General features: G+C 41.6%; 1 protein-coding gene across 1 annotated transcript; it reads left to right on the forward strand.

Moving 5' to 3' along the window:
* Window positions 1-2,096: 2,096 nt before the first annotated feature.
* Window positions 2,097-5,795, forward strand: en1b (engrailed homeobox 1b). The gene is made up of 2 exons (XM_089004497.1): window positions 2,097-3,126; window positions 5,036-5,795. The coding sequence occupies exons 1-2, from the start codon at window positions 2,589-2,591 to the stop codon at window positions 5,353-5,355; spliced, it is 858 nt and encodes a 285-aa protein (XP_088860623.1). The 5' UTR covers window positions 2,097-2,588; the 3' UTR covers window positions 5,356-5,795.
* Window positions 5,796-22,637: the final 16,842 nt, after the last annotated feature.

Genomic DNA, 22,637 nt, shown 5'->3' on the forward strand with positions numbered 1-22,637 from the left:
GCTATTATTCAAGCAGCTTTATCAGCACCTTGGAAACGACGCGCCTTGTAACGCAGGCAGGGGCCCCTGCTTGGGTTTGATGAAGGGCCCTGCCAGGGAGCGGTGACAGCGCTTTTCATTGGGCTTTTATTCAACCCAACGGCGGTGATGAACACCGGGCCGATCGGGCGGAATGAAGACTAATTAAAAGCAATAAATTATCTTTTGCAGGCCCTCTCAAGCAGCCCCTCTTTGCGGCATAAGATAAGAGCAGACTGAGCGCTCGTTTGCGGACAATAGGCGCTGCGGCTAAACAGCATAGTGATAGTGTCCTAATTGGAATTTAATTAAGTAGCCAAGGCTTCCGACTACACAGCCTGCGTGTGGGATAAAGATTTCATGGCGTTAAACATCAACACGTCCGAGCTTTCATGCTATTCTAACTATTAATAATGTTATGATTACTAATCGCCAATTATAGGGCTGAAAGCAACTTTCGCTCGGATATTTTGTGACCGCCATCGAAAGCGACGAGATTGCTATTTAGGGGTTTCTTCGTCTGTAGCAATGACGTTGGAGGTCAACGTCTGTGTAATGCATTACATACCATGGTATGTTAGCTCTAATTTGTCACCGTTATTTGGAAAGAAAAAAAAAATAAATATATATATATAATTTCAGAATCAGAAAGCCTTTAATAGTCCCACAATGGGGAAATTTGCACTTTCATATCAAAACTGATTTTATGCTATTTTTTGTGCAGTTATACATGTCAGTATTCTGACATTTTCTATTGTGGATAGAATACTTTGTTTTATATTTTGACCCCCCCCCCACACCTCCCTCTTTCAATTTTGCTTTCTGTAGATTGCAAATGTCGCCATTTTTGGGACTATTAAAGGTTTTCTGATTCTGATTGTAAACTACCTTGTGAATGTTTCAACGTGTTATTTCTTTTAACTCCTAAATGGAATATGCGCTGGGCTTCATATTGTGATCAAATGTGTCGTTTTCGTTGTTTTAATAATTTTACAAAAGATAATTTTATAAAATATATCATGTAGGGCTGCATATTTGATTATGTATTTTTTTTGTCTTGTTTTTGACTCCCTCTGCACTTTTTGCAGATGGTCTATTTGACTGGCATTTGAATCAGAATCATCTTTATTGGCCAAGTATGTAGAACACTCTGCACTAGTATCATCAGAATAAACACAAAAAACATGACAAATAAGTATAAAGGACACTAATAAATGCTAATCTAATCTAATTCCTAAATGTAAGTGGTACAATGTGCAAAGTATCAAAGAGACAGCCGTTGAAGTGAGTACAAAAATGGAGCTATAATGCAAAGAGCCACTATAAAAGCTACATTTGGGTGACTGTTTAGAGTCAATGGCGACAGGGGAAGAAGCTGTTTAAATGTCTGGTCGCACCTGCCTGTGGGGAGTCGCTGGAAAATGTGGTGGGCAGGATGCAGAGGGTCCATTAGGATTTTCCGGCTTTTTTTTTATTAATAAAACACTAATACGGGGTAATCTAAATTGGATGAATCTAATGGCTAATCTAGTAGAGGACTTTTACTCAGAACCTCTTCCTCCCTTCACCTCTATATGCCCCCTCTGCCCGTCTCAGCACGGTGGGGGACCGAGTTTTCAGCTGCTATGCCCCCAAAATCTGGAACTCACTTCCTCCCACCTTCAAATCCCATCTGAAAACCCACCTTAAAAAAATCGCCTTTTCTGTGTACTTCTTTCTCTTGTTTCTATTTATATCTGTATTTTATTTAATGTATTTTATTTGTGATTGTATTTTATTTATTACAGTACCATGGGTTAAGGTATTTATATTATATGCTTGTCTGTGACTGTAAACTGTTCTCGAGAGCTTTGAAAGGCGCTTAAAATGAAATGTATTATTATTATAATTATTATTATTATTAGTAGTAGTAGTAGTAGTAGTAGTAGTAGTAGTAGTAGTAGTATTACTGCTCTGCATGAGTGTAAATGCAAATGTTTTGAGTTGGCTTGCAGACCATGTGCTAAGTCTGTTGTTTTCTTTTTGTTTTTGTTGCATATGTGCTGTGGAAATGCCGCCGTGAGCCGCCCGCTTCTACTTGCTCGGGGCTCGCAGGCGCGTGTCCGCGTTCGCTCGATTGCAGCGCTCCGATTGGACGAGGCGCTTTGAGACGAGGACGCTCTCGAAACGCCATTGGTGGGCCCAACGAGCGTCTTTGCCCTTCGCGCCGCGGCCGGGTTGTAAGAGGCAGACCGGAACCGGAGAAGGACGACAACGCTTTTTTGGGGGGCCGGAGGGGGGAGAGAGAGTCGACACATATTAACCTGCAGTGGGCCGAGGCAGACAGTGTTTCGAACGCTCGCTATGTCAGCTCGTGGGAAATGATTCAGTCAAGGCATGCGGTCGTTGCGCCTCATGCTTTGAACTTATTCTACTGACTTCCCAAAGGTCGATTTCATTTTTCTTTTCTTTTCTTTTTTTTGCATGCGGCGCGACTAAATTGGATAACAAAAGGTTCGGCATTGCAACAAGTGGAGCGCGTGCGCGTGCGTCGCGGAGAAGCCGACCGACATTCGTCAGCGTCGCGAGTCATGGAAGAGCAAAAGGAGCCCACGAGCGGCCGGGACTCGACCGAGGACGAAAGCGCGTCGCTGTCACCGAACCTTCCGTCCCCTCCCCTTATCCTCCCGCACCAGGCCGCCCAGCAGGCTCACAGAACCACCAACTTTTTTATCGATAACATCCTGCGGCCAGATTTCGGCTGTAAAAAGGAGTCCGGCTACCGGACGGCCGGCAGAGAAAACATCAACCCGTTAGCGGCGAGGCCGCGCGCCGGCAATCTCTGCTTGGACTCCAATTGCAGCAGCGACAGCGCCTCGTCGTCGCCGTCTTCGTCTTCGTCTTCCTCTTCGTCGTCGTCGTCGTCGTCGTCGTCGCCTTCGTCCAAGCAGACTTCGGCGAAACAAAGCGACGCGGCGGGCAACGGCGGCAGACTGGCCGACAGCCCTTCGGCCATCGTGGTGATGAACGGCGGCAACGGAGCGTCCGTACCCGCCGCCAAGGACCAGCAACCCATGCTGTGGCCGGCCTGGGTGTACTGTACGCGCTACTCGGATCGGCCCTCATCTGGTAAGGCGCTTAAAAACACCCTAGCGGCATCGTATCATTGGCCGTTTGTTCGCCACTAGACTTTTTATTAGACCGCGTCGCTCTATTTTGGGAAAACTAAGTCGTTAGTGGTCGCGACGCCCCAAATTTGCTGTAAATCTGCGACCTTAACTCGGCCGATCACAACACACCAATCACGCTTCAGTCAGAATCAGAATCTGAATCACAATCATCTTTATAAGCCAAGAGTAGGTAGAACCCACGAGGAATTTGTTTCCGGTAGAACGCGCTGCTGCTGCTGCTGCTGCACTAATAATAATACATTTCATATTTAAGCGTCTTTCAAAACTCTCAAAGTCACTTTACAGTCACGGGATCAGTTTTTCTGTGGTAGTATCATCATATCAAATATGAAAAAAATGCATATTCACTCAAACTGTACATTTTCAATCATATTTGTCGCCATAATGCAGCGCTCGTGTCAAATATTATATCTTACGTTAATGTATCATTTTTATAAAAATGGGACGAGTGTGCAATGTCATTTTATTTTCTGTCATTAGTGATTGTGCACAATAATGCACTTGTTCTATCCAATTATCATAACGTTAATTTAAAAAAATATAAGGGCCATTCATAATTAGGTTTTTGCATCCGATTAGCATGATCTCAAAATGTAATAATAATATGTTACGTTTTAAGCGCTTTTCAAAGTTCTCAATGACACTTTACAGTCACAGACAAGTAATAGGTACTATAATATATAAAATACAATCACAAATAGAAAGCACTAAATAAAATATACTTATAAATAGAAACAAGAGAGAGAGAGAGCCACACAGAAAATACAGGTTTGGGTGAACTATTTTAGACGAAATAAGACAAACAAATAAAAATGTTATAGACATTATACTTTTTTTCCTTTGGGCTTTTCCCTTCAAGGGTCGCCACAGCGAATCAGTGTCCTCTATGTATTCTTATTGTTTACATTATGCCGGATGCATAAAAAAGGTCTGCAGTGTTTTTTCCTCATGAAATATTCCAAACTAAAAAAAACAGTAGTTAAAAAATGTTTCTGTAATTTGCATTCCAATACACCCCCTCCGAAAAAACAGTAGTTCAAAAAAAATCTTTTAAGTGCGTATCCCAACAATTAATTTCTCATAGGAAACTATTAAAATGAGAATAATCCGTTCCCAGGTCCCCATAAAATATAATTTTTCTACTTTCTAATTTTCTTATTTTATGGATAATAAACGTGCTATGGTATTATAATTAATAAAGTTCAAAGGCAGAGTGTAGACTGCAAGGTTAAAATCCCCATCAATCAGGCTCCGCAAATAACCTGCACAAGCCACATTCCGATCACTAAATCCCACCCAAAAATATGAATGAAAAAAAATCGTGTTCATTAATTTACATTCCAAGTGCAGTTTTCACATTATTTTTTACACCTTACGGAAGAAGTGAAGGTTTTTTTTCTATTCAACTCCACTCGCGTTTGTCAAGTTGTGGCTTGACAATCTATACGGCTCCGTTTTGCTAATGATTAGTATTTCTCCCAGATTTGTTCAGATGTATTAAAAAAAAACTGGAATATGACCGTCGTCATATTCCAGTTTTTTTTTTATTTTTAGCGTCGTCAGGCAGTGCAGTCGGATTCTTAATTGCAGTACGAAAACAGCTTCAAAAAAACAGATCGGTTGCCGATCGGTCGTTTTCTTTTCCACTTGACTTAAAGACCCCCCACGGTGGTGCTTTCACGCCAAAAAAAGGGGGCCATTCCGAGTGGACGTGAAGAGTCGTTGCGTTCTGACACTCGGCAATGCTCGCTTCGTCTCTACCAGACGTTCGTCGTCTTCACCGTACGGATGAGCAGACGATATCTGTGGATATTTACGTGTTCGTGCCATTGTTGTTTCCACACCAGGACCGAGGACACGCAAACTGAAGAAGAAGAAGAGCAGCAAGGAGGACAAACGGCCCAGGACGGCGTTCACGGCCGAGCAACTTCAGAGACTGAAAGCCGAATTCCAGGCCAACCGCTACATCACCGAGCAACGAAGACAGTCTCTGGCTCAAGAACTCAACCTGAACGAGTCGCAGATCAAAATCTGGTTCCAGAACAAGCGGGCCAAGATCAAAAAGGCCACCGGCTACAAGAACGGCCTGGCCTTGCAGCTCATGGCCCAAGGACTGTACAACCACTCGACCACCACCGTGCAGGACGAGAAGGAGGACAGCGAGTAGAGTCGAGCATTTTTACGGACGTCGGTGCGATTCAGACTTTCTATAGCCGCTGCAGTTATCATGATGTGCGAAACGAGTATATTTAAGTAAGGCCCTTCCCTCAGATCTCTCACTCCCCTGTGGTTGTTTTGAGCAGACATTTTGTGACCCCTTCATGTTTCCTTCACACATCGCAGACTGACAAAAAGCCAAAGATTTTTCAATATATGTTCACGTGTATGGATTCCAAAAAAAAAAATGTCAAATTAAAAAGAAAAGAAAGAGACAGAGAGAAACGTGAGGTCGCTGGACTTATTCTCCACCCCCCCCCAATTGTTTTGAGTTCAGGGCGTTCATGTGGTGCGCCTTCAAAGACGAAATCATGCTAACGACTGGCAGTCATTGTGCACGTCGGATTCATTTTCAATAGCGATGCAAAGTTACAAGGCATGCCAGGGTGACGGAACACACACACACACACACACACACACACACACACACACACACACACACACACACACACACACACACACACACACACACACACACACACACACACACACACACACACGTTCGCCTTCTAAGACAATATGTCTCGAATGGTTTACACTATCGATCCGATTTTGATATGATTACATTCCTCTGCATGACTTTTACACATTTCTCTAAATAAGTCACAAACTACTAAGGCACTACCGCATGTGCATGTGGGAAAAAAGTACGATACTGTACTTATTATACACAGTACTTTTTTCCTCATGATTGTAGTACTACTATACGATTATAAGACTTCGCTTACCAGTTTGATACAGTGAGAACTTCATTGGCAATATATGTGTGTGTGTGTTCTATAAGATTCTATGGGGCAACGTATTTTTTCAGAAAACGCTAGATTTGCTATTTTATAATAATAATGCGAATACTACTACTACTACTACTACTACTACTACTACTACTACTAATACTACTACTAATAATAATAATAATAACAATAAAATAATAATAAAATAATAGTAAAATGATAGTAAAATAATAATAATAATAATAATACATTTCATTTGCCTTTCAAAACCCTCAAGGACACTTTACAGTCATGTAATAATAATAATAATAATAATAATAATAATAATAATAATAATAATATTATTATTATTATTATTATTATTATTTTGGTTTGGTATGGTATATGGTATGGTTTGGTTACGATAATAATAATAATAATAATAATAATAATAATAATAATAATAATAATAATAATAAATATTATTATGGGGGGGGGGATGCTGGAGCCTGTCTTTGGGCGTCCTGAATTGGTCACCAGCCAATCGCAAGAAACATATTATTATGAATATTATTACGATTACTATTATTATTATTAGTAGTAGTAGTAATATTATATATATAGAAATATTACTACTAGTAACCAGTAGTAGTATTACTTTTATTATTTTTATAATAATAATAATAATTAGTAGTAGTAGTAGTAGTAGTAGTAGTAGTAGAAATATTACTACTAGTAACTAATAGTAGTATTACTTTTATTATTATTATATTATTATTATTATTAAAAGTAGTAGTAGTAGTAGTAGAAACATTACTACTAGTAACTAGTAGTAGTATTACTTATTATTATGATCATTATTATTACGACTAAAAGGAAGAGAATTAGATATATGCTCTTATTTGTCGTGTGATATTGCACTGTGGGAATGTTGTCCATGTAGGCATGTGTTTGGTGGCTCTGTTGCGATGTAATTAAGTGCTAACAAGCCCGCAAAAATGCGCCACAAAAAAAGAAAGACAAAAAAACCAAAAAGCGCCATCGACTTGACGGCCCCGCGCTTTTTCGGCGTCTTGAACGATTTCAAGTAGGCGCATGCCGGTGGTGGGCTGCGGCCTATAAAGCAACATTTTAATAAGCCCGCTCCGTGTTTCTAATTGATTTCATTGAATGACAAACAGGGACTTTGCTACATGCGGCTTAGTCGATTGCCTTTGAAATATAATTGATCTAATTTCTTCATCTTTGGCTGCTCAGTCTTTAAGTGGCTTTACTTGCTCCAGTGGGCTTTGCGCCTGGAAATCTGCAGGCTATTATATAGGATAACAAGCACACAAAAAAGGCCGTTTATTTTTTTTTGCATTCCCAAATGAAAAAGAATACCCTCACTGCGTGACGTCACGAAACACACTTGCATACACTCCAATACGATATCGTGTCTTAAAAATATCGATACTTACAAAAATCCTCCAGAACTGCTATTTTTGTTTAACAGTCTTACTTTAATGACGTTGCCACTTCAAATTGATCCCCCGAATTATTAGAAATAAACCACACTGACAAATTTACAAATCCAACAATAAACATAATATTCTGTTTATTAATTTATTTGCATTTAGCTCAGAATAGTGCCTATCATGTATAGTGCAGAATAGTGCCTATCAAGTTACTTTACTGTACAGATGGACTACAATATGGTGGTCGGTGGAGTATATTTCTTTGTAGCTATACATAGCATATATTTATTCTACATGTAAATAATGTATGTTGTGTGTAGTTTTAAGGCTTATTTAGTTGAAATTTATATTTATTATACATATAATAATGTATGTTGTGTGTAGTTTTAAGGCTTATTTAGTTGAAAATTATATTTTATGGGGACCTGGGAACGGATTATTCTCATTTTAATGGTTTCCTATGGGAAATAATTTTTTGGGATACACAGTTTTCGCCTTACACACTCTGACTGGGAACCAATTAAGTTCGTAAGCCAAGGCCCCACTAGCATTAGTATATAGCATTCTATTAGCTAGCTAGCTAGCTTTCTATCTTTTTGAGTTATTCCGGGTTGAGTGAATGCTGGCGCGTGTGGCTGTCGCTGCTCACCCACAGAAAAAAAGTAATCATTTGATTGTAAAGTGACCTTGAGAGCTTTTTAAGGCCCTTATAAATGAAATGTTAATACGTATTTTTATAAAATGAAAAGAGGGGGCGGCGAAGGGGGGGGGGCTTGAGCAAAATTAAAGTGTTTTTTTTTTTAATGTGTGGCTCTTTAAAAGCCATTCAAGGGACAAAAGCGAATATGTGTCCATTCCCTAAAATGTCCAAATTAATATTCATAGTCATCTTTCTTTCTTTCTTTTACCTCCAAGACAATATAAGCCCCCCCCCCCCCCAAATGTTTCTTGGTACGTCCTGCACTGAAGCTGTCGTCAAGTGTTGACGTCAATTAACAGCAAATGAATTGGAAGCTTTCTGATTCGAAAAGACACGCGCGCACGATTCCACGCGCGCGTTTTCTCACCCACTCGCCTACGCGACACGCACGCACGCACGCGCGTCGCGTCGGCCGTCTCAATTGAGTTCGGCCATCTGGCCTGCATGTGTGTGTGAACGGAGGTGAAAAGGCTCTTCACGGTCAGCCAAGCCCGCAGCTCCAACACGATAATGATGCTCCAATTCCCTGCTGTGAATGCGGAAGACGATCTGATGACAGTGTATTTAAAATTCATACATTTATGAAACACCGAAAAGGACCCCTCCCACATCCATCCCACCTTGTCATTTAAGGAAGCCAAGGGTTTATCTGTAAAACAAAGAAAAAGCAAGGATCGTTTGCATAGTTAGCGTAGTCTGCCTTGCAGGCACAAGATGGATTTAATTTATATGCAAATGAAAGTCATAAAAAGGGAGGAATACACACTGGAAATGTGACGTTGAAAGGGAGGGGAAAGAGGTTGGAGAAGGCATCAATAACACGATGAGGCTCAGCCAATCAGGTCAATGGCGATGTTATATCACGTGCTTAAAGCAAGATATCATCTAGGCTAGGAGGTGAATCTCAAAAGAAGAATCTCACCATGACGTCACGCGGAAAACTAGTTGGGATCAATGAGTCTCAACCTGCATACTTGGATCCGGAAGGCAGACATGCGCACCTTAAAGGACAACCGACACCATTTTTTGGTTCCTAACTGACATCACAAAAACGTTTTAGAGCATTTAAAATACCCAAAACACGCAGGCTGATATTTTTAGTCAAATGCAAAACAACAATAAAAATGACTGCAAGTGTGTAAAAAGTACTTCAAATTGAAACCGGAAGTGGCCAGTTTCAGAAGGTCCCGCCCCCTTGTTCGTGGCGTCACCCCAAGACGTCTTGTCTTGCTGGAGAATCAAAACAATGGCTTCAGATTGGGAGAAGATCCTTTCTTGTTACTCATCCAGTTATGAATATGATTCAAATAGTTGTGAAGAGGAAAGCATACATTTTTGCAATCGATTAAAGAAGTCCTTCCGTATCAATTCGAGCCCTCGGCACTCGAATGTAGCGCCCAGAAAATGCACAAGATGGCGCCCAAGCTCCGTTGGAAATGGGCTGATTTGTCTGCGGGGAATTTGTGTCAACTAGTATCAAATAGCAGTCTTGGTGCAACACACAACGATTCACCATCGCGCTAGCTAGCTGGCTATCTAGCTAAGTATCTGTTGGCTATCTATTGGCTAGCTAGTTAGCTTTCTATCTATTTCAGTTACTTCCGGGTTGAGTGAACATGTGGCTGCCGCTGCTCACCTGCAGAAAAAAAATATCCTGTGACTGTAAAGTGACCTTGAGAGTTTTGAAAGGTGCTTATAAATGAAATGTATTATTATTATTATTATTATTATTATTACAGTAAAGTCTTGTTATATCGATATTCAAGGGAGTCCGAAAAAATATCGATATAACCGGGACTATCGATATATCCGATATCGATATAACGAGACTTTACTGTATTATTATTATTATTATTATATATACACACACACACACATCTTTGATAGAAGTATATATACATCTTCTCTGTCAGACACACACACACACACGCACACACACACGCACACGCACGCGCACGCACACACACACACACACACACACACACACACACACACACACACACACACACACACACACACACACACACACACACACACACACACACACACACACACAGTCTTAGAATGTTGCCTTCACAGCACGTTTACTTTTGTCTGCCTAAATTAGCATTTCCATATTTGCGACTGTAAAGTGACCTTGAGAGTTTTGAAATGTGCTTATAAATGAAATGTATTATTATTATTATTATTATTATTATTATTATTATTTTTATTATAATTATAAAACAGTGTGACTCACTTGCTGCATATTTATCCGAGAATCACGTGCAGTTTTGCAGACTCTGAAGTGACTCACATCAGCTTCCATCGCAGCATGTTACAACATGTGAGCTGCTCATATGGAGGATAACATCCAAGAGGTATTGATTTTTTTCTCTTAAAGGACAACCGACACCATTGTTTTGGTTTCCTAACTGACATCAGAAAAACGTTTGATAGCATCTAAAATACCCAAAACACGCAGGCTGATATTTTTAGTCAAATGCAAAACACCAATAAAAATGAGTTAAAATATCCCAAAACTACTTCAAAATGACCTCAGAAAGTTTCAGTTTCAGAAGGCCCCGCCCCCTTGTTCGGGACATCACGCCAGGACGTCTTGCCCTGCTCTAAAATCAAAACAATGGCTTCAGATTCAGAGACGATGCTTTCTTGTTACTCATCCATTTATGAATATGATTCAAATAGTTCTGAAGAGGAAAGCATCAATGTTTGACATCGATTAAAGGAGTCCTTCCGTCTCATTTTGAGGCATCTGGACTCCAATGTAGCGTCCCAGAAAATGTGCAAGATGGCGCCCAAGCTCCGTTGGAAATGGGCTCGTTTGTCTGCTGGGAATTTGTGTCAACTAGTATCAAATATTAGTCTTGGTGCAACACACAACCATTCACAATCACGTTATTTATGTGTTTTCCTTCTAATTTCGCCATCAACACGAAGTTTTCAGATGGAACAAAGTACCCAAAATGCATTGTGTGTCGCTTTCTCGATCAGGGGGCGTTCCTGACGTGACATCACCAATGGCAAAATGGCCTCCACCTCCGCCGACATCGATCAAACGCAGCACTTAGTTCCCGCTCAACACATTCTTGTTTTGGTTTGGAAGCGAAGCGGCAGATTTGACTCCAACACGAATCATCGCGTGTGACAGAAGGAGGCGGCGCACTTAAAGCCGAAGTTATTCTGGTCTGATTAAAAAGGAAGCGCGAGGAAATGAGAGTGCATCTCTTCGCCCGCAGCTTTGTTGGCAGACGCGCAGACTTTGCGTTGGCACGTCGAAAAGCGGCGTGAAGATACAGACGGACGGACGGACGGTGAGCGGGAACTCGTGTGGATTTTAGGCTTTTGTGCAAATTGGGGACGGGGTTGATTAGCGCACACGCGCACATGCAGGATATAAACGAGAACAAAGGCAAAAAAAGGACACCTGGGACTCGCTCTTCTATGGGTGGTCAATATGCACCTCAGACTCTTCTTTCATGGCTTCCACATGTGGAAGCACTTCATCATCCATTTCCTTCTTTGTGAGTGTGAAGGCGTGTGTGTGCGTGTGTGTGTGTGTGTGTGTGTGTGTGTGTGAGTGAGAACCACTTCAAGCGATCGAGGCGTAAGAAGATGATACACACTGATAAGAACGACATTTCAGTTCATGCTGTACAACAACATCACGTCGGTCCTCTTTGGCATGAAGTAGAGGGAAGATCGGGCCCGAAAAAATACAGCCAATTACAGTAATACCTTGGCTTATGAATTTAGTTGGTTCCCAGAAAGTATGTGTAAGGCGAAAAAGTGTGTATTCCAAATATTAATTTCCCATAGGAAACCATCAAAATGAGAATAATCCGTTCCCAGGTCCCCATAAAACATCATTTTCAACTAAATAAGCCTTAAAGGACAACCAACACAATTTTTTTTGGTTCCATATCGGACATCAGAAAAACGTTTTATAGCATCTAAAATAGCTAAAACACGCAGGCTGATATTTTTCGTCAAATGCAAAATACCAATAAAAATGACTTCAAGTGTCCCAAAACTGCCACAAAATGAGCTCGAAAACTGGGCAGATTTAGAAAGTCCCGCCCCCTTGTCTGTGACATCACACAAAGATACTCCTTCACACACTGCCTTGCTCCAGAATCAAAACAATGGCTTCAGATTGGGAGAAGATGCTTTCTTGTGACTCATCCAGTTCTGAATATGATTCAAATAGTTCTGAAGAGGAAAGCATACATGTTTGCAATCGATTAAAGAAGTCCTTCCGTATCAATTCGAGTTGTCTGGACTCCAATGTAGCGCCCAGAATCATCAAAAGAGCCATATACGGGTCGCGAGCCATAGGTTCCCAAAAACACCCTACTATACATGGTCGTTTTTGGGCTATAAACACCTTACTATACATGGTTGTTTTTTTGCGCTAAAAACGCCTTACTATACATGGTTGTTTTTCGACCTCTGCTCTAGCATGAAAAACTCGTCCACTGACTCGCCTGTTTTCTACGTGTGTGTGTGTGTGTGTGTGTGTGTGTGTGTGTTTGTGCAGTTTGTTTGTGCAGTTCCTGGGTGGCATTGATATAAATACATAGAAAAAGGCAGATTTATTATCGGTGCTTGGCCACGCTCTGACTTAGCCCGTTCTCATCCGTAAAAAAAGAAGACAACAATTTTGTGTCGCTCTCCAATCTCGTCCTTCCCCTTCTTCTTCCACTCCGAATCGTCTCTCATCACGGCGGGGCCAACGTTGGCGGGAGGCGATGCGGGGAAAAAGCGATTAGTCATATTCAATTTACATACGGCTGTCACGAGCTCCTCCAGGCTGAGCGCTGATGTCATGTGTGCGTGTGGGGGCCCTCCGAGGCCACCCGCCATATGGCAAGAAAACCTTTGCCTTCCTTCATGCACTCAAGTGGGGTGACGCTTGGGGTTTGGGGTGCGTCTCACTGCAGCGGTGATGTGATGATGAATGTGCCACTTCATTCTTGAAGTGAGCGTGCGTGACTTGTGAAGTTTGGACGGCGGGTCAACAGTCTGAGACTTAAAGGACAACCGACATCACTTTTTTTGGTTCCGAACTGACATCAGAAAAATGTTTTATCGCATCTAAAATAGCCAAAAACACGCAGGCTGATATTTTTAGTCAAATGCAAAACACCAATCAAAATGACTTCAAGTGTCCAAAATCTGCAAAAAAAAAAAATGAACCCGGAAGTGAACAGTTTCAGAAGGTCCCGCCCCCTTGTTCGTGACATCACGCCAAGACGTCTTGACTTGCTCGAGAATCAAAACAATGGCTTCAGATTCGGAGAATATGCTTTCTTGTTACTCATCCAGTTATGAATATGATTCAAATCGTTCTGAAGAGGAAAGCATACATGTTTGCAATCGATTAAATAATTTATTCCGTGCCATTTTGAGGCAATGAGGGGGGGGGAAATGTAGCACCATAAGAGGCAGAAAATGGCGAAAAAGCTCTGTGTAAGGAATTAATCAGTCCGTTCCCACAGGCTGATTAATTCCTTACACGGAGCTTTGTCGCACTCTTCTGCCTCTTTTTGGTGCAACATGAAGTTTTCAGACCAAACAAGTACAGCAAAATGCATTGATGTGATGGAAGGACTGCTACAATGTGTCCTTTTTTCAGTCAGGGACGTTCCTTCAGTGACGTAACGTGAGTACTCGTCACCAACTGGAAAACGAGACTTCCGGAATATTCAGCGCGAGTCTTAAAAGGTAAAATATCGCTATATGCGGTGGAATCTTTGTCAAATACGCTCAGTAGAAGTCATTTGAAGCCATTTTACAAATTATGGACACAACTTGTCCGCAGACGTCAGTTGTGCATTAAATGCATTTGCAAAGGAACTATTGGTTTTAAATACCATTGACGGTCATTTTACACACGGATATTTCTGCAAACCAGAACAAAACAATAACAGTCTGTTTTTCTTTTCAACTGTTAACTCTAGCAAAGTTAGCTAGCAATAAAAAACACAAGCTCGCACTTGACTTTGCGACTGTAGCCACATAATGAATAACAGCGAACTGAAATCAAGATGAAACGGCTGCATGGTTGAGTTTCATCTCTCGCTCGTGTGTGCGTGTCCACAAACAGACACACATGCTACACGTAGCATGCACACACTCGTGGATGTGTGCATGTGTCTGTACAATGATACCTTGGCTTACGAACTTAATTGGTTCCCAAACAGAGTGTGTAAAGCGAAAAGTGTGTCTCCCAAAACTTAACTTCCCATAGGAAAACACTAAAATGAGAATAATCTGTTCCCAGGTTCCCATAAAACATCATTTTCTCTTTTCTAATTTTCTAAGCCTTAAAACTACACAAAATATACCTTATTTTATGTGTAATAAATGTGTTATGGATGATGGATAGATAGATAGATAGATAGATAGATAGATAGATAGATAGATAGATAGATAGATAGATAGATAGATAGATAGAAATATAGTTAATCAATGTGGTTTATTTGTGACACAACTGTTTTTAGTCTTTGTTCATGCTAACATGTTTTCATTCGAGCATTCGTGAAAAGTATGAACAGAACGAAGAAAATAAAATCAGGCGCAGGTGCTTGCTGTTTGCCAACAGCAGTGAAGCTCAAACACCTGCAGGCTGCCTGTGACCAATCCCAGGGTTCAAAGTTCAAACATGTCATGTGAAAAGTGCGCCGGTCAGTTCCAGCTGTTGAACAGAAAAATCAGCGGCTTGACAAGTGTCAGCAATGAAATTTTGATATGGACTTAAAGGACAACCGACGCCTGCGGACAAGTTGTGTCCATAATTTGTAAAATGACTTCAAATGGCTTCTACTGAGCGTATTTTACAAAGATTCCACAGCTTATCGCTATATTTTACCTTTTAGCACTCGCGTTGAATATTCAGGAAGTCTTATTTTTTAGTTGATGTCGATGCCAGACGTGACGTCACGGATGGAACGCCCCTGACCGAGAAAGCGACACACAATGCATTTTGGGTACGTTGTTCCGTCTGAAACACCATTTTGATGGCGAAATTAGAAGGAAAAAACATAAATAACGTGATGGTGAATCGTTGTGCCTTGCACCAAGACTACTATTTGTTACTAGTTGACTCAAATTCCCAGCAGACAAATCAGCCCATTTCCAACGGACTTTGGCCGCCATCTTGTGCATTTTCTGGGAGTTACAGTCTCCAGACGCCTCAAAATAATATGGAAGGACTTCTTTAAGCGATTGCAAACATTTATGCTTTCCTCTCCAGAACTATGTGAATCATATTCATCACTGGATGAGTAACAAGAAAGCATATTCTCTGAATCTGAAGCCATTGTTTTGATTCTCGAGCAAGTCAAGATGTCTTGGCGTGATGTCACGAACAAGGGGGCGGGACCTTCTGAAACTGGTCACTTCCGGGTTTATGTTTTTAAAGATTTTGGACACTAAGTCATTTTTATTAGTGTTTTGCATTTGGCTGCGTGTTTTGGGTATCTTAGATGCTATAAAACGTTTATCTGATGTCAGTTAGGAAAGAAACAAAAAATGGTGTCGGTTGTTCTTTAAGCAGACTACAAGCAACAACTGAGTGCGTTCAACAGCGCTTACGCTGTCGATTCTGAAATCATCGGGAGCAGATGGTCGCAACACCAACACCAAAAAAAAAAAACCCCAAACATCAGAGAGAGCAAAGCAGAGCGGGAGCAAAGCTGATGTCCTGTTCTTCCTGTCAAAACTGTGGAAACGAAGTGCAGATGTTTCCAAACAGACGATGGCCCATGTAAACAGCTGTTTTGGGAGCCCCTTTGTGTTGCTGCGTGAATGACTTGCTGTAATATGCCGCAAAATGCTCAAGCTAAAAACACACTGGTGAGGGGGAGGGAAAAATAACAAAGGAGAGTCTTCGAAAAAAATATCCTGATCCTATTTGGGATTTTGGAAAACGGCATCATGACACTTGTCCCAAAAAGGAATGGCAGTGATATTCCAAGTATTTAGTAATTCAATTCTTCTTCTTATTATTATTATTATTGTTTTTATTGTCATTTTATTATCAATTCGAGCCGTCAGGACTCCAATGTCGCATCTCAGAAAATGCAAAAGATGTCCAGAGGCGTCGGTTGTCCTTTAAAAGTGAGAATGCCTCTCACCATTTGTTCCTTGTCCTTAACCAATTTTGGAATAGTCTCCACTGAGGACGGACAGTGAACATGCGCCGTTTTTGTCAAATCACACCATGCCGATTGCACAACATATGTAAGAACACAGCCTGAGAAAGAATTACAAAAAGAAAAATGCCCTGCACCCTATCAAGAATCATTTTAGCTACCTTTGAATTTTGCTTCTTACATACCAGATCTTGCACCGCCGTGCTATTTAAGGCCTCAATTCATTCCAATAGCCAAAAATGCAAAATGGAAAAGGTGGCTTGATTGTATTTTCATTAAGCCTATGCAATACAAATAGCCACAGGTCAATGCGGTCCTCATTATGACCGTGGGCTGATGGTAATTCGGCACTAATGTGCGTAGAACAAAGGTCTTGGTGCACTAATGAGAAAGCAAGATAATCCCACAGGAAACTCATCGCGTGGCTTGATTCGAAACTTTGCTTCTCTTGCTCGACAACTGCTCCAAAATAGATCCCACAACCAAAGAGGCAATCAGCAGGTTGATTGTGATAAACTTTTCCTTGCAGGTATTGACGCTTTGATTATTGGATTATGCGTGGACGCAGTGGACACCCACTGACTCATCTGCTTGATGATATAAGACGATGGAGACACTGAACAGTACCTTCAAAGGCTTGATTTGCCGAATATTCCGGGCACACGCGGTACCGTAGCACATGTATTATACATAAAATAAGGTATATTTTGTTTTGTGTAGTTTTAAGGCTTAGAAAATAAGAAAGTAGAAAATTATGTTTTATCGGGACCTGGTAACGGATTATTCTCATTTTAATTGTTTCCTATGGGAAAGTAATTTTTGGGATACACACTTGTTGCCTTACACACTCTGTCTGGGAACCAATTAAATTCGTAAGCCAAGGTATCACTGTACTACAGTTGTTACCGCTCTTCATTCAGAAATGTATTGTCTGAGTGTGGCGTTCTAGTTACAGTAAGGTGATTAAGGAAAGCTGCTTGGTAATTTATTAATAAGCAATTAATTCTGTGGTGTATTTGATTAGTTAATTAATTATTTAATTCATATTGAAGACTCCCAAACGAAGCCCAAAGGACAATAACAATCCACAGCCCATTTTTGTCCTCAACACTAACAATCCATTGAGCTGAAACCTCCTTTACATCAGTGTGTGTGTTGTACTCTTATGTCCTCACTTGGATTGGTCTCTCCCTTCACGTACGCACTTGCTAGTGTGTGTCCCCCCCCCATGCGTGTTCAACAATGGCGTGGGGATCCATCTGTGTCAGGTTAACCCTCTGGGAGCCTTTCCCAGCAGGTAGCCCTGGAGAGCCTAAATCATCTGGCTGGCCAGAAGCGTGAAATCCTTCCAGACCCAGACAGATGTCTTTCTGTTCAGCCCGACTCTGCCTTCAACGACCTCACAAACCTCTGAAGACCCTCCATGCAGACACCGCTCCCAAAATGCAGACCAGACCGTGGCGGGGACGGGGCCCGACACAATTCGCAGGCCGGGAAAACCACCCAGAATTCATGCCATCAAGAAAAATTTACAGAGAAGGCTACAAATCTCCCTGATGAAGCGGTCCCGTCTGTAATTTGACACAGCAAACAACGCCGACGACATACGGTGGGGCGTCGGTCTACGAACACCTTGCCTTACGAAATTTTCGGTTTACGAACGTTAAATTAATGAAAATTAAACCTTGGATAAAGCACTACTTTTCGGGATACACACGGAGCGCCGCCCCACCAGGGCTGGCGGAGTAATCTTCGGCGGAAGAACACCAAAGCACACGACCGAACATCGCCCCAGCCGGCCTACCTTTCCACACCCCCTTTCTCTTGAGTGCACATGTCGATCGTCTCCAAGGATTTTTTTACAGATACTTTTGCTGTTATGGGACCGAAAATGACCCCACCACAGGCTCGCATTCAGCCGGAGAAGACACAAAACAAAATTACAGTCGAGGAGAAGGAGATCATTGAAATACATGAACGAGGTGTGTGTTTGTCTGATTTAGCGGCCCAGTCCCAGTATGCTAAGTCCACCATTGCTAACATCCTTCGCAACAGAGAAGCTATTAAAGGTGTGTGTGTTACATGGCAAATTAACTCTGATATCGTCATGCGGCAACCTGAAAGTTCGCCGTTTATTCATGATTTTAAAGCGAGCAACGAATCATTACTGGTCATGGTGAGACAGCCAGTTCTGACAGTAAAGCTACCGAAGCCTACAAGGGATCATTCCTCGAAATGGTGAAAGAAGAATGCTCCGTACCTCAGCAAGTATTTAATGCAACTTTAATGCGGCCTTTTTTTGGAAAAAGATGCCTAACCAGACTTTCATGACACAGGAAGAGAAGTCTGAACCCCATTCCATCAAGCCATCAACGACCATCACAAAGGTAAATAAAACGACTTATACAGTGCAGTGTATTTCTTTCATTACAATACAATAGCACATTTATTATACATAGAATATGGTATATTGTTTGTAGTTTTAATGCTTATTTAGTTGAAAATGATATTTTATGGAGACATGGGAACGGATTATTCTCATTTTAATGGTTTCCTATGGGAAATTATGTTTTGGGATACACACTTTTCGCCTTACACACTCTGTTTTGGAACCAATTAAGTTCGTAAGCCAAGGCCCCACTGTACACGCATCTGTCGAGTTACGCCGAACTCTGAGTGCGGCAGCAACCCCCGCAAGTCTCCCCTGCACTTGCATTCCCGACGTGAGAACGCCAGAGGACAGACGACCTACTTGTATGACGTGACAGTCTTTCCAGAAGCGAACATAAACTACTTTGGATGGCTTCCTGTTCGCTTCCTCCCCACTGGAGGTCTCCAACACCAGCTGATTGAGCTGGTGTTATGTTCTTGGCCTGAACGACTGAGCCGTGGGCCTAATGGCTTCCAGCTGGGACTGTGTGTCTGCATTAAGTCCTCAAGTGGAAAAGTGGCTGCAAAGTCAAACCACCTGGTGAGGGTTGAGCTGCCGAGGAGGTGTGAGGTGGCGGCGGACGGAGGCCGACACTGCCCGTCAGCCTAGCGACTGCCTTTCGCCTAGCCCACGAAGCCACGAAGCGCTTATTTTACGTGCCGATGCGCGGCGAACCTTCATTCTTATGACCTGGCTGGACTCGTGGTTTGGTTTTATGTTCGGTCGCCGCGTTTCAACACAAAGAGCCTGACAACAAGCAAACTGGTTTTGGCACCTGTGACCAGTGCGCCTGACAGCCGTAATTTCATTGGGCCGATTCTGCAGCCTTGTCACGAGCGCGACTCACAGACAAGAGCCAATAATTCCCTTACAAGCAGCGCAAGCGTACAAATGGCAACCAACTCCCAGATTTCACGTTTGTCCGAGGAGAGATCGCAGCAACTAATAGATTTTGGCACAAGCATGTAGAGGTTGTCACATTAACAGGCTGCCATTAAAGGACAACCGACACCATTTTTTTCTTTCCTAACTCAGAAAAACGTTTTATAGCATCTATAATCGCCAAAACACGCAGGCTGATAGTTTTTGTCAAATGCAAAACAACAATAAAAATGACTTCGGGTCCAAAATCTGCCACAAATCAGCTCGAAACGGGATTTTCAAGAAAGTCCCGCCCCCAGTTTGTGACATCACGCCAAGTCGTCACAAACGACTATTTATGCGTTTTCCTTCTAATTTCGCCATCAACACGGATCACCACGAAGTTTTCAGACCAAACAAAGTACCGCCAAACGCATTGTGTCGCAGAGAGAGTGACAAAATGGATAGAAAACAGTGAAATGTTGAGTCATCTCAACTTTGATAGTTCAAAGGCAGCGTGTAGACTGCAAGGTCAAAATTCCCATCAATCAGACTGCACACAGAACCCGCACAAGCCATCTGTACACTTGATGCAAAAAGCTATCAACCCAGTTAAACACAACACAACACAATTCACAATCACAATCACAATCGGAAAACCTTTATTCGTCCCACAATGGGGAAATTGGCAGTCCACAGCTGCAATTGATGAGGAACAAGGTAAAATTATCGCAGAGTGAAGATATCACTGTACTTTGATATGTGGCCCGAATGGGCAAATGGCAAAGGACGTCTAGTGAATTTCGGTTCATGTTGAGATCTCAATAACTACTGTTTGGAAACCGACCTCTCATTTGATTGACATACAGAACCATCCTGTATTTTTGAAGATCAAAGCTCTCTTTGTATTTTATAGCGTCAGGTATGCATACCAAATGTACTCTCATCGCAGCCCATGACCAATTACCTCAGTGGTTTCATAAAGTGACTTGTTACTTTGCATTTCATTCTCTTGGAAAAAAAAAAAAAACCCAAAACATCACACTGCATCCATCACAGCCCGTCGTTGCCAGCCCACAGCTCACAGTCACGCTGGAAAATGGCGCAGATGAGCTGGCGAGAGATATTTATGAGGATGCTCATAAGGGACCAGGCAGAATCCGGACAGATGACGCCTATCCTGGAATAAGGCCGCTTGATCCCCCTCCCCGTCGTAGCACTTCACATGTTAGCCCCAGCTGTCATTCACGTAGTGTGTTATGCCGCATCCTGCATCAAGCAACGCAGCTAATCAGTACCGAGCTCCATTTGAAAGAACCCTCCTGATGTGGAGTCGACAGATGATGACCTCGTTGGAAGTTATCGGTTATCGGTGCAGAACGTGCTGACAAAAACAGGGGGCATGAGGAGGTTTTTCACATGAGATAGAGAACCTACATACAGTCATACCTTGGCTTACGAACTTAATTGGTTCCCAGACAGAGTGTGTAAGTCGAAAAGTGTGTCTTCCAAACATTAATTTCCCACAGGAAACCATTAAAATGAGAATAATCCGTTCCCAAGTCCCCATTAAACATCATTTTCTAATTTTCTAAGCCTTAAAACACCAAAAAATATACTGTATTTTATGTATAATATTTGTGCTATGGTATTACAACTAAAGAAATAAACTGTACGGTATAATAGTCATTTTATTTACCTTTGTGAGGGTCGTTGATGGCTTGATGGAATGGAGTGCCCGCTTTCATCAGCATGAAACACTTGATGAGGAACGTAGCCTTCTTCTTTCACCATCTTGAGGAATGATCCTTGGAGGTGCTTTCTCTGCTATCATTTTATCTAGTTCCTCATCAATTGTGTTCTATTTAGCTTTTGTTTATTTGTCAAAGAAAGAAAATGTTAGATATTATGATTGGGAATATCTGTACAGTGATAGATTAATTGGTTCCCAGACAGAGTGTGTAAGGCGAAAAGTGTGTATCCCAAAAATTAATTTCCCATAGGAAACCATTAAAATGACAATAATCCGTTCCCAGGTCCCCATAAAACATAATTTTCTACTTTCTAATTTTCTAAGCCTTAAAACTACACAAAATATACCTTATCTTATGTATAATACATGTGCTATGGTATTATAATTACTTTCGAAATCTGCCCAGTTCCGAGCTCATTTTGTTGCAGTTTTGGGACACTTTAAGTCATTTTTATTGTTTTGCATTTGATTAAAAATATAAGCCTGCATGTTTTGGGTGTTTTAGATGCTATCAAACGTTTTTCTGATGTCAGTTAGGAAACAAAAAAGTGACGTCAGTTGTCCTTTAAGTTGAACACGTTCAGCCTGAGCTTTTGACATTTTTGAACGGAATAAATCATCAAAGTCGCAGGGGGGGTGCTTTTGGTTTTCTCGCTGAAAACACAAAGTGGATTTATTGACAATTGTACGCCAACTGGAATGTGACAAAGAAGGATGAAACATTTTCTTGTTGGCGAGCAGCGTGGAGTCATCACAAACAACAACAAATCAAAGCCCACTTAGAGTTATCAAGTTCCAGAAGGAAAAACCACATTATGACGCGTTGCGCTAATTGATGTGAGAAACAAGGAGTGACATTTGGAAAGCCACTTGGATTTGGATTCTGGTTCTTATTCTGCTGCAGTTTAGTTTTCATGTTTGTGAAATGATACGGAAAGAGTTGAAGACAGAAGGAGACAAAATCCCTTGTTTGGGCCAAATGTGTGTATTTTCCTGCAAGAATAAGGTCGAACAAAAGTACAGTGATACCTCAGCTTATAAACTTAATTGGTTTCCAGAAATTGTGTGTAAGGCGAAAAGTGTGTCTTCCAAACATGAATTTCCCATAGGATCCAGTAAAAATGAGAATAATCCGTTTCCAGGTCCCCATAAAACATAATT

The sequence above is a fragment of the Hippocampus bargibanti genome, linkage group LG01, assembly GCF_051943395.1.
Source record: "Hippocampus bargibanti isolate YZ-2025 linkage group LG01, ASM5194339v1, whole genome shotgun sequence".
Classification (NCBI taxonomy): domain Eukaryota; kingdom Metazoa; phylum Chordata; class Actinopteri; order Syngnathiformes; family Syngnathidae; genus Hippocampus; species Hippocampus bargibanti.

What these genes read in the sequence shown, in the direction of transcription:
- en1b (XM_089004497.1), top strand. Translation starts at nt 2,589, where the DNA reads ATGGAAGAGCAAAAGGAGCCCACGAGCGGCCGGGACTCGACCGAGGAC. An exon ending in CTCGGATCGGCCCTCATCTG is followed by an intron (nt 3,127 to 5,035) that starts GTAAGGCGCTTA and finishes TTTCCACACCAG; the next exon opens with GACCGAGGACACGCAAACTG.